The sequence below is a fragment of the Salvelinus alpinus genome, chromosome 6, assembly GCF_045679555.1.
Source record: "Salvelinus alpinus chromosome 6, SLU_Salpinus.1, whole genome shotgun sequence".
NCBI lineage: Eukaryota > Metazoa > Chordata > Actinopteri > Salmoniformes > Salmonidae > Salvelinus > Salvelinus alpinus.
The window spans coordinates 83,668,595-83,682,801 of record NC_092091.1 but is presented as its reverse complement, the minus strand read 5'-3'; the positions used below and the strand labels follow the sequence as shown (position 1 = coordinate 83,682,801).

Sequence of the window (14,207 nt, the reverse complement as noted above, 5' to 3'; positions counted from 1 at the left end):
CGACGAGCCAACCTACTAGGAGGAGGTGAGGACCCTGGCAGAGTGGTGCCAGGAACATAACCCCTCCGTCAACATCATCAAAACGAAGGAACTGATCGTGGACTTCAGGAGACAGCAGAGGGAGCACGCCCCCATCCACATCCACGGAACCACAGTGGAGAAGTGAAAAGCTTCAAGTTCCTCCGCGTACACGTCACTGACATTCTGAAACGGTCCATCCACTTAGACAGTGTGGTGAAGAAGGCGCAAACAGCACCTTGAAGAGGACTCCACCATCTAGAAGGCGGAGTCAGTACCTCAGGAGGCTGAAGATACTTGAGCCACGGCCTGTTCACCCCGCTACCATCTAGAAGGCGGAGTCAGTACCTCAGGAGGCTGAAGATATTTGAGCCACGGCCTGTTCACCCCGCTACCATCTAGAAGGCGGAGTCAGTACCCCAGGAGACTGAAGATATTTGAGCCACGGCCTGTTCACCCCGCTACCATCTAGAAGGCGGAGTCAGTACCTCAGGAGGCTGAAGATATTTGAGCCACAACCTGTTCACCCCGCTACCATCTAGAAGGAGGAGTCAGTACCCCAGGAGACTGAAGATATTTGAGCCACGGCCTGTTCACCCCGCCACCATCTAGAAGGCGGAGTCAGTACAGGTGCATCAAAGCTGGGACCGAGAGACTAAAAAACAGCTTCTAACTCAAGGCCATCAGACTGTTAAATAGTCACCACTGGTCTACCTCCGCCCAGTACCCTGCCCTAAACTTTAGTCACTGTCACTAGCCAGCCTACCACCCGGTACTCAACCCTGCACCTTAGAGACTGCTGCCCTATGTCGTCGAATACTGGTCACTTTAAAAAATGTTTACATACTGTTGTACCTACTTGAAATGTATATACTGTATTCTAGTCAAAATGTATCCGATTTAACTATTGTTTTACATATACTATTTTCTAGATATACTACATATTCTATCCTACATATTCCACAGATATACTACATATTCTACAGATATACTACATATTCTACAGATATACTACATATTCTACAGATATACTAGATATACTACATATTCTACAGATATACTACATATTCTACAGATATACTAGATATACTACATATTCTACAGATATACTAGATATTCTACAGATATACTACATATTCTACAGATATACTAGATATACTACATATATACTACATATTCTACAGATATACTACATATACGAGCAATGTCAGAGTCCAGAATATAAATATATATAAAAAGTAAAATCATGTCAGTGAGAAATATTTGGACGAGCAATGTCAGAGTCCAGAATATAAATATATATTTCCCTAATATTTCTCACTGACATGATTTTACTTTTTAGTTTTGCGTGTATTGTTTTATATTGTTAGATATTACTGCACTGTTGGGAGCTAGAAACATAAGCATTTCGCTACTATAACATCTGCTAAACATGTGTCCGCCACCAATACACTTTGATTTGATGTTATATTTGAATTGCCTTCATATATTTGTGAGCGACAACATCGCTTTGACGTTGCATCGCCTGATGGTAAGTACAGTGACCGGCCACTAGGCCCAAATACATTCTGCTTTCATTCGACTGTTTATCCGTTACTGATCCGGCGTGGCTGGAACATGCCTACTCCACTCCGGGTTTTCCTCTGTGCCGTTGGGCTACTCACAGCCTCTAGCTGGTTTTGACTAAACTCTCGTCCTGATATCGCTCCGCTGGCATGGAGGAGGATAGGTCTTGATTATTGTGATGGTGGCAGCGAACAGCTACTAGCGACCAGCCGAGAGATCACGGCCACCGCGGTGTCTTCAGGATTTCGCTGTGCACCACTTCACGGGACCCGGTTCCGCATCACGACAACTCTTCTTCACGTTCAGCTTAGGGATTTTTACCGACCAAACCAATGAAATGCAGCAAGTTCACGGAGCAACTCCGGAGCCCCTTCGGTTCAAACAGCAAAACTTTTTCACAAAGGACAACATACTAAAACAACGGCGAGCTCGAGGCAGCGTCGGTCTGTTATGTGTGTGAGTGGAGTTCGAGTGGGAATCGGAGGTAGTGATGTTCGCCTGTAGGTTAATATCCGGTTGTTTCCTATGGAGTTATTACCTTTACTAATAGTCTGGTCGTTGTGTTGATTTACCGACCAGCTAGCTCGTTCTTGAAGCCTTCGTGCTGGGCTATGGGATATTGTTATCGGTGTGTTTCATGAACGCGACAAGGTGATATTTGAAAACAGTGTTGAATGGTGGAGCCACCGCGTCCTGTCCCGAAGGAGGGAACAAGAATCAACACCGACCACTGTTTGTTTACTGTCCTTACGGTCATTTGAATCACCCGGTCCGTCTTGTTCGTCATTTAGCCTAATTACCATCTCCCATTTCCCAGTAACATTTAGCCTAGAAGACGAAGAGACTACTTTGAGACTTGAGGGGAAGAAACACTTAGTCCAAAATACTAGCATTTCGGGTGAATGATGGGGGACTTTGCAAGCCCCGCTGCCGCGAACGGCAGTAACATTTGCATCAACAACAATGCCATGAATCCGGGTGGAAACCCCAACAACGTGGGCATTCCCAAACACAGCACGGTAGTGGAGAGGCTACGGCAGAGGATAGAGGGGTGCAGGCGGCACCATGTCAACTGTGAGAACCGTTACCAGCAAGCCCACGCCGAGCAGCTAGAGATAGAACGGAGGGAGACGGTGAGTCTCTACCAGCGCAGCTTGGAGCAGAGGGCGAAGAAATCCGCCAACAGCAAGCATCAGAGTAAACAGCAAGACCCCGAATCAGCGTCTTCGACGGAGCAGAGGAACAACACACTAATAGCGGTAAGTTAAAGAGACCGTTCCCAGTCCAAGATGCCCGTGGTTTAGTCTACATAGTACACACACTACCCCCCCCCGCAAAGTTGGGCTACAACTCCTTCGCCCCCGCTGGAAAAGTTGTCGAGGACAGTCTTGTAACTACGCTCAGTGAACTGCTTTGAACTCACTCTACAGTTGTTTCCAAACAGTGTGCCAACGAGCGCGTTGTGTTTACAAAGTACGCAATCCACTAACTTCCCCCTTTGCAGCCAACAACTAACTTTGCTGCCTTGTTGTATTTTCATAAAATGTCTTGCTGACTTGTGGTAGCCCTTTTTGAGGGCTATGTTGCTTTGCTTTTAGCCCAGGCTAACGTTAGCATCGGAAGCTATGTCTTTGGGGGAAAGTGTCCATAGCTGCTAGTTGGTTGAACACCTTTTCGGGGGACTACTTGATAGGCGGATTACTTTTGAACTGTCGACGAAGTTCCACACGAGTTCTTTGTTTTCGGGTAGTTTAACTGTTACATTGTTTCTCTGCGGAAATTTGTTGCAACATTGGCTGCTGAGCAGGAAAACATTCTCGCCCACGGGTGATCACATCGACGCCAGCAGTTGTTTAACAGTAAAGCACATTTCCAGCTATACTTCAAATATGAATCTCATAACGGTTGAGAGTACTATAGTAGCCTGTATTTCCCCAGTCGTGATTTCTACTTGACAGTCTCGTCTAGGTGTGTGAGAGGGAAACAGACATAGAATAGTAACCTACTAGAACTAGACATCTTGATAAAACAAGAAGCTACCCGACAGGGACGTAATTAAACCAAAAGGCTACTGTCTGAACTTAGTTTAGGGTGGTAATGATAGACTATTCTAATACTACGCTATTATGTGGATAGGCAACTTTTGCTTTTGATAGAGCTAGATTAACAGACAATGGCCAATGCATTATGATGTATTCCGACTGTATCATGAAACATTGTACGTTTACATGCTCACTAATAATTCGATATTAAACTGATTATGGCAGTAAGCAGATTATGCAATAGTCGTTTTATCATAATCGGTGTAAAGTCAATATCGAAGGAACCACACGCCGATTAAACACCCATTTTTTAATTTCCGATTATTACGACATGTAAACATCTTAATATAATAATTGACGATCCGGCAGTGTACTTGATCTGCGCATGTGTTAACACCAGCCGAGGGAGGTGCCCTCTTTAGCGCCAGTGTTGATTTTTTGCGTTGTGAACGGTCTTTGGGATCACGACTTTAAAACCATAAGCTTCTGTGAAAAAGGAGAAACCAAGAGACAATTATCTCTCTCCTTGTTCATTCACACCTCTACAACCGCGATGCGGAATGCGCGGACATGTCCCCTTTTGTTGTAGCCGGGGCCAATATGCCTTTGAAATGCTAAGTAGTATCTCGTTGGCGCTCTCATTTCTGGAGGCAACATCCTAGGTAGCAAACAAGAAGGAGATAACGCTACTCCCCCTCGTCTTGCCGTTTTTAAGAGTCGTATATCGAGGAGAGGCAGCGGTGATTACAATAGAAAAACGACCTGCCGCTTCGCGTGGACATTTAACGGAACCGCCCATTAGCTGGTCTTAAGGAAACAGTAGCACCATTTATTTATTTCCACTCTCTCTTCAATCTCCATCTCCCTTTCCCTGCCTGAGCCCAGAAATAAACCACATGCTATGCGGCAGCTAGATGGCTGTATGTATTCACTCTATATGTTGCAAAGCAAACCGAGGCTCAGTCAGTAGCTTACCGAACTACACAGTCATCAAGTCAAATCCAATTTGATTGGTTACATACAACGTGATTAAACAGATGTTATTTGCGGTTGTGGCGAAATGCTTGTGATTTTAGCTCCGACAGTGCGGTAATAACTAACAAGTAATATCTAACAAATTACACAACATATACACACATCTAATTAGGAATAAATTAAGACTATATACATATGGATGAGCGATGTCAGAGCGGAACGGACTAAGGTACAGTAGAATAGTATAGAAGTGCGCGTGAAATGGTCGCTCTGTGGAGCCCGGTAAAACGGTATGCGTCTCAAATTGCAGCCTATTCCTCGAGGCTCTGGTCAAAAGTAGTGCACTACATAGGGAATAAGGTGCCATTTGAGGTGGAGGTTCTCTCTCGCGCCCCATAAGGTCCCAGACACACCCGTGGGAGGCACTACAGCCCCTGTAATTATGGTAAACATTAGGGAGCTATTAGAGTGAGAGGGAACCCTTTGGATTTCATGCTGCCGTTACCCATCAGCCACCACTATTACAGGCTTAGGAAGGTCTGCTCTGTGCTAGTCTCTTCTCACAGACCGTTGAGCCCTGAGTCTGCCGAGAGAGACTGTCTCTCTGGAGATGAGAGTAGACTGCCTCGGTGCAGGAAGTCATATGATCAGCCTGGTGCCATGTCTGGGATCATGTTCTCAGAAGGATATTTGCCTTTTCAAGTGGTGTAATAATTAGTGATATCTAGGCAGTGTGTATTGTTATGAGTAGTAGTGTAGAATAGGACATTTTATACCGTGAGTGACACCAATAGGAATCAACATGTACATTACATCAGCTCATATCGGAGAGCACATTCTCTCTCCTCTCCAGTCTACACACCTGTCCTGTCTGTCTCTCTCTCCTCTCCAGTCTACACACCTGTCCTGTCTGTCTCTCCTCTCCAGTCTACACACCTGTCCTGTCTGTCTCTCCTCTCCAGTCTACACACCTGTCCTGTCTGTCTCTCCTCTCCAGTCTAAACACCTGTCCTGTCTGTCTCTCCTCTCCAGTCTACACACCTGTCCTGTCTGTCTCTCATTCCTCTCCAGTCTACACACCTGTCCTGTCTGTCTCTCTCTCCTCTCCAGTCTACACACCTGTCCTGTCTGTCTCTCTCTCCTCTCCAGTCTACACACCTGTCCTGTCTGTCTCTCCTCTCCAGTCTACACACCTGTCCTGTCTGTCTCTCATTCCTCTCTAGTCTACACACCTGTCCTGTCTGTCTCTCTCTCCTCTCCAGTCTACACACCTGTCCTGTCTGTCTCTCTCTCCTCTCCAGTCTACACACCTGTCCTGTCTGTCTCTCTCTCCTCTCCAGTCTACACACCTGTCCTGTCTGTCTCTCTCTCCTCTCCAGTCTACACACCTGTCCTGTCTGTCTCTCTCTCCTCTCCAGTCTACACACCTGTCCTGTCTGTCTCTCTCTCCTCTCCAGTCTACACACCTGTCCTGTCTGTCTCTCTCTCCTCTCCAGTCTACACACCTGTCCTGTCTGTCTCTCTCTCCTCTCCAGTCTACACACCTGTCCTTGTCTGTCTCTCTCTCCTCTCCAGTCTACACAGCTGTCCTTGTCTGTCTCTCTCTCCTCTCCAGTCTACACACCTGTCCTGTCTGTCTCTCTCTCCTCTCCAGTCTACACACCTGTCCTTGTCTGTCTCCTCTCCAGTCTACACACCTGTCCTGTCTGTCTCTCTCTCCTCTCCAGTCTACACACCTGTCCTGTCTGCCTCTCTTTCCTCTCCAGTCTACACACCTGTCCTTGTATGTCTGTCTCTCCTCTCCAGTCTACACACCTGTCCTGTCTGTCTGTCTCTCTCTCCTCTCCAGTCTACACACCTGTCCCTCCTTCTCTCTGTCTGTGTCGGGGTCTCTCTGTCCCTCGTTCCTCCGACAGAGGTGAAGTGCCTTCACTCTACCATTGTATTCTCTTAGTGTTTGTTACTTTCTCTCTCTGGGAGGTCTCATCACTCGTTCCATAGCGGTGTGTTGACGTTGACTGGACAGCTGTGTTTTATAGGTCAGTAGTGTAACCCTCAGGTTATAACTCGTCTATTAATACTCACGAAGGGGTTATAAACCCTTTATTACCAGGCTACACAGTATATAAACATTCAGGTTTACTTAACTGTGTGTGTGTGTTTCGCTGGACACAGACATGCAAGCTCAGGCCAGAGTTAGTATCTGTCCCACTACTCCCAGAGTTAGTATCTGTCCCACTACTCCCAGAGTTAGTATCTGTCCCACTCCTCTCAGAGTTAGTATCTGTCCCACTCCTCTCAGAGTTAGTATCTGTCCCACTCCTCTCAGAGTTAGTATCTGTCCCACTCCTCTCAGAGTTAGTATCTGTCCCACTCCTCTCAGAGTTAGTATCTGTCCCACTCCTCTCAGAGTTAGTATCTGTCCCACTCCTCTCAGAGTCAGTATCTGTCCCACTCCTCTCAGAGTCAGTATCTGTCCCACTCCTCTCAGAGTCAGTATCTGTCCCACTCCTCTCAGAGTCAGTATCTGTCCCACTCCTCTCAGAGTTAGTATCTGTCCCACTCCTCTCAGAGTTAGTATCTGTCCCACTCCTCTCAGAGTTAGTATCTGTCCCACTCCTCTCAGAGTTAGTATCTGTCCCACTCCTCTCAGAGTTAGTATCTGTCCCACTGCTCTCAGAGTTAGTATCTGTCCCACTCCTCTCAGAGTTAGTATCTGTCCCACTCCTCTCAGAGTTAGTATCTGTCCCACTACTCCCAGAGTTAGTATCTGTCCCACTCCTCTCCTTGGTATGCACCCTAGTATGGAATGACTCTCTCCTGGCAGAATGGATGGAGTGTGGGTGGCTGAGTTTCATACATTTTCTGTCCCACTGAGGTATTCCTCATCTCCTCCTCTGCTCCCCCCTCTGTTCCTCTGCTCCCCCTCCCTCTGTTCCTCTGCTCTCCTCCCTTCCTCTTCCCCTCATGGTCTTCTCCTCTCTGACTCTACCTCTCTACCATTCTACTCTCTTCCTATCCTCTCCCTTCTTCTACTCTCTTCCTAACTTTTTCCTCTCTCCCCCTCCTATCCTCCCTCTCCAGTGTCCCTCCTCCTCCCCTGCTATCCGGTGTCAGTATTATCTAAAGTGGTGGTGGTATTGTTAATACAGTCTGGGACCGCTGCCCAGTAGCTATATTTAACCCAGTGAGCTGGCATGGAGCTGGCACACACACACACACACACACACACACACACACAGTGGGGAGGCCCGTGGATGCCGACGAGGCCCGTAAATGCCGAGGAGGCCCGTGGACGCCGACATCACACACGCAGTGTACAACACGCCAAACTACCCCTCAGTCACAACAGGGCTCAGAGCTGTTCTCTCTCTCTTTATATTCTGCTGTTCTCTCTGTCTCTGAGATTCCTCCCTCTCTCTCTCTCTCTCTGGCTCTCCTCTCCTCCTTCCTGTGTCTCTCTCCTCCTCCTCTCTACCTCTCTCTGTTTCGTACCCCCCTCTCCTCCTCCTCTCTACCTCTCTCTGTTTCGTAACCCCCTCTCCTCCTCCTCTCTACCTCTCTGTTTCGTACCCCCCTCTCCTCCTCCTCTCTACCTCTCTCTGTTTCGTACCCCCCTCTCCTCCTCCTCTCTACCTCTCTCTGTTTCGTAACCCCCTCTCCTCCTCCTCTCTACCTCTCTCTGTTTCGTACCTCCCTCTCCTCCTCCTCTCTACCTCTCTCTGTTTCGTAACCCCCTCTCCTCCTCCTCTCTACCTCTCTCTGTTTCGTACCCCCCTCTCCTCCTCCTCTCTACCTCTCTCTGTTTCGTACCCCCTCTCCTCCTCCTCTCTACCTCTCTCTGTTTCGTACCCCCCTCTCCTCCTCCTCTCTACCTCTCTCTGTTTCGTACCCCCCTCTCCTCCTCCTCTCTACCTCTCTCTGTTTCGTACCCCCCTCTCCTCCTCCTCTCTACCTCTCTCTGTTTCGTACCCCCCTCTCCTCCTCCTCTCTACCTCTCTCTGTTTCGTACCCCCCTCTCCTCCTCCTCTCTACCTCTCTCTGTTTCGTAACCCCCTCTCCTCCTCCTCTCTACCTCTCTCTGTTTCGTAACCCCCTCTCCTTCTGTTTCTGTGGATGTTTTTAATTTGTCCATGTGACCACATTCCCCTCCTTCCAGGCATGTTCACATGTTCATCAGGCTGGCCTGCACCCTGTACCAGGCCTCTCTCCACAGCCTCACACTGTGTACACAGAGAACTGTGTGTGTGTCCCTCCCTGTGTGTGTGTCCCTCCCTGTGTGTGTCCCTCCCTGTGTGTGTCCCTCCCTGTGTGTGTCCCTCCCCGTGTGTCCCTCCCTGTGTGTGTGTCCCTCCCTGTGTGTGTGTCCCTCCCTGTGTGTGTGTGTCCCTGTGTGTGTGTGTCCCTGTGTGTGTGTGTGTCCCTGTGTGTGTGTCCTGTGTGTGTGTGTGTTATGTTCTTCTCTAAAATACCTCTGTGGATAGTAGTGCCAACAATGGCCGAAGTCCCATCAGAGAAGAATGTGTATTGAAGACTTCCCCATCTACTTGCTAGACCAGCCTGTCCATTAGACCACAGCAGGAGATTTCCACACAGACCTGTGTCTGGCAGGACACTGGCTGGATCATTTCTTCTTTTGCACTTTGATGACCCATTAGTGGTTGTGTGAGACTGTGTGTGTGTGTGTGTGTGTGTTGAATGTAACAAGGGTGAAAACATAGTGTGTGTTTGCGTGCTCGTTATGCACCTGAAGACTCTCTGTGTTGTGGTGACTGTTGAACCGTAGCAACATCACAGGAGAACGGCTGCCCCCGTCACTGGCCAGGATCATCCCATGTTTACATACACCACCCAGGTTCATACACACACGTCACTGGCCAGGATCATTCCATGTTTACATACACCACCCAGGTTCATACACACACGTGACGTCACTGACCAGGATCATCCCATGTTTACATACACCACCCAGGTTCATACACACACGTGACGTCACTGACCAGGATCATTCCATGTTTACATACACCACCCAGGTTCATACACACACGTCACTGGCCAGGATCATTCCATGTTTACATACACCACCCAGGTTCATACACACACGTCACTGGCCAGGATCATTCCATGTTTACATACACCACCCAGGTTCATACACACACGTCACTGACCAGGATCATTCCATGTTTACAGACACCACCCAGGTTCATACACACACGTCACTGGCCAGGATCATTCCATGTTTACATACACCACCCAGGTTCATACACACACATCACTGGCCAGGATCATTCCATGTTTACATACACCACCCAGGTTCATACACACACGTCACTGACCAGGATCATCCCATGTTTACATACACCACCCAGGTTCATACACACGTCACTGACCAGGATCATCCCATGTTTACATACACCACCCAGGTTCATACACACACGTCACTGACCAGGATCATCCCATGTTTACATACACCACCCAGGTTCATACACACACGTCACTGACCAGGATCATCCCATGTTTACATACACCACCCAGGTTCATACACACACGTCACTGGCCAGGATCATCCCATGTTTACATACACCACCCAGGTTCATACACACACGTCACTGGCCAGGATCATCCCATGTTTACATACACCACCCAGGTTCATACACACACGTCACTGACCAGGATCATCCCATGTTTACATACACCACCCAGGTTCATACACACACGTCACTGACCAGGATCATCCCATGTTTACATACACCACCCAGGTTCATACACACACGTCACTGACCAGGATCATCCCATGTTTACATACACCACCCAGGTTCATACACACACGTCACTGACCAGGATCATCCCATGTTTACATACACCACCCAGGTTCATACACACACGTGACGTCACTGACCAGGATCATTCCATGTTTACATACACCACCCAGGTTCATACACACACGTGACGTCACTGACCAGGATCATTCCATGTTTACATACACCACCCAGGTTCATACACACACGTGACGTCACTGACCAGGATCATTCCATGTTTACATACACCACCCAGGTTCATACACACACGTCACTGACCAGGATCATCCCATGTTTACATACACCACCCAGGTTCATACACACACGTGACGTCACTGTCCAGGATCATCCCATGTTTACATACACCACCCAGGTTCATACACACACGTCACTGACCAGGATCATCCCATGTTTACATACACCACCCAGGTTCATACACACACGTGACGTCACTGACCAGGATCATTCCATGTTTACATACACCACCCAGGTTCATACACACACGTGACGTCACTGACCAGGATCATTCCATGTTTACATACACCACCCAGGTTCATACACACACGTGACGTCACTGACCAGGATCATTCCATGTTTACATACACCACCCAGGTTCATACACACACGTCACTGACCAGGATCATCCCATGTTTACATACACCACCCAGGTTCATACACACACGTCACTGACCAGGATCATCCCATGTTTACATACACCACCCAGGTTCATACACACACGTCACTGACCAGGATCATCCCATGTTTACATACACCACCCAGGTTCATACACACACGTCACTGACCAGGATCATCCCATGTTTACATACACCACCCAGGTTCATACACACACGTCACTGACCAGGATCATCCCATGTTTACATACACCACCCAGGTTCATACACACACGTCACTGACCAGGATCATCCCATGTTTACATACACCACCCAGGTTCATACACACACGTCACTGACCAGGATCATCCCATGTTTACATACACCACCCAGGTTCATACACACACGTGACGTCACTGACCAGGATCATTCCATGTTTACATACACCACCCAGGTTCATACACACACGTGTCGTCACTGGCCAGGATCATTCCATGTTTACATACACCACCCAGGTTCATACACACACGTGAAGTCACTCACTGGCCAGGATCATTCCATGTTTACATACACCACCCAGGTTCATACACACACGTGATGTCACTGGCCAGGATCATTCCATGTTTACATACACCACCCAGGTTCATACACACACGTGACGTCACTCACTGGCCAGGATCATTCCATGTTTACATACACCACCCAGGTTCATACACACACGTGACTCACTGACCAGGATCATTCCATGTTTACATACACCACGCAGGTTCATACACACACGTGACGTCACTGTCCAGGATCATTCCATGTTTACATACACCACCCAGGTTCATACACACACGTGACGTCACTAGCCAGGATCATTCCATGTTTACATACACCACCCAGGTTCATACACACACGTGACGTCACTGACCAGGATCATTCCATGTTTACATACACCACCCAGGTTCATACACACACGTGACGTCACTCACTGGCCAGGATCATTCCATGTTTACATACACCACCCAGGTTCATACACACACGTGACGTCACTGACCAGGATCATTCCATGTTTACATACACCACCCAGGTTCATACACACACGTCACTGACCAGGATCATCCCATGTTTACATACACCACCCAGGTTCATACACACACGTCACTGACCAGGATCATCCCATGTTTACATACACCACCCAGGTTCATACACACACGTCACTGACCAGGATCATCCCATGTTTACATACACCACCCAGGTTCATACACACACGTCACTGACCAGGATCATCCCATGTTTACATACACCACCCAGGTTCATACACACACGTCACTGACCAGGATCATCCCATGTTTACATACACCACCCAGGTTCATACACACACGTCACTGACCAGGATCATCCCATGTTTACATACACCACCCAGGTTCATACACACACGTCACTGACCAGGATCATTCCATGTTTACATACACCACCCAGGTTCATACACACACGTGACGTCACTCACTGACCAGGATCATTCCATGTTTACATACACCACCCAGGTTCATACACACACGTGACGTCACTCACTGACCAGGATCATCCCATGTTTACATACACCACCCAGGTTCATACACACACGTGACGTCACTCACTGACCAGGATCATTCCATGTTTACATACACCACCCAGGTTCATACACACACGTGACGTCACTCACTGACCAGGATCATTCCATGTTTACATACACCACCCAGGTTCATACACACACGTGACGTCACTCACTGACCAGGATCATTCCATGTTTACATACACCACCCAGGTTCATACACACACGTGACGTCACTGACCAGGATCTTTCCATGTTTACATACACCACCCAGGTTTATACACACACGTGACGTCACTGACCAGGATCATTCCATGTTTACATACACCACCCAGGTTTATACACACACGTGACGTCACTCACTGACCAGGATCATTCCATGTTTACATACACCACCCAGGTTCATACACACACGTGACGTCACTGACCAGGATCATTCCATGTTTACATACACCACCCAGGTTCATACACACACGTGACGTCACTGGCCAGGATCATTCCATGTTTACATACACCACCCAGGTTCATACACACACGTGACGTCACTGGCCAGGATCATTCCATGTTTACATACACCACCCAGGTTCATACACACACGTGACGTCACTGACCAGGATCATTCCATGTTTACATACACCACCCAGGTTCATACACACACGTGACGTCACTGTCCAGGATCATTCCATGTTTACATACACCACCCAGGTTCATACACACACGTGACGTCACTGGCCAGGATCATTCCATGTTTACATACACCACCCAGGTTCATACACACACGTGACGTCACTGGCCAGGATCATTCCATGTTTACATACACCACCCAGGTTCATACACACACGTGACGTCACTGGCCAGGATCATTCCATGTTTACATACACCACCCAGGTTCATACACACCCGTGACGTCACTGGCCAGGATCATTCCATGTTTACATACACCACCCAGGTTCATACACACACGTGACGTCACTCACTGACCAGGATCATTCCATGTTTACATACACCACCCAGGTTCATACACACACGTGACGTCACTAGCCAGGATCATTCCATGTTTACATACACCACCCAGGTTCATACACACACGTGACGTCACTGACCAGGATCATTCCATGTTTACATACACCACCCAGGTTCATACACACACGTGACGTCACTCACTGTCCAGGATCATTCCATGTTTACATACACCACCCAGGTTCATACACACACGTGACGTCACTCACTGACCAGGATCATTCCATGTTTACATACACCACCCAGGTTCATACACACACGTCACTGACCAGGATCATCCCATGTTTACATACACCACCCAGGTTCATACACACACGTCACTGACCAGGATCATCCCATGTTTACATACACCACCCAGGTTCATACACACACGTCACTGACCAGGATCATCCCATGTTTACATACACCACCCAGGTTCATACACACACGTCACTGACCAGGATCATCCCATGTTTACATACACCACCCAGGTTCATACACACACGTCACTGACCAGGATCATCCCATGTTTACATACACCACCCAGGTTCATACACACACGTGACGTCACTAGCCAGGATCATCCCATGTTTACATACACCACCCAGGTTCATACACA

General features: G+C 48.1%; 1 protein-coding gene across 1 annotated transcript in view; it reads left to right on the top strand.

Moving 5' to 3' along the window:
* The first annotated feature begins 1,654 nt into the window (after window positions 1-1,654).
* Window positions 1,655-14,207, top strand: part of maml3 (mastermind-like transcriptional coactivator 3) — a 261,744-nt gene continuing 249,191 nt past the window's right edge. Inside the window, exon 1 of the mRNA XM_071408226.1 lies at window positions 1,655-2,843. Within this exon, the coding sequence (XP_071264327.1) occupies window positions 2,487-2,843 (357 nt within the window). The 5' untranslated portion in view covers window positions 1,655-2,486. The remainder of the gene's footprint in view (window positions 2,844-14,207) is intronic.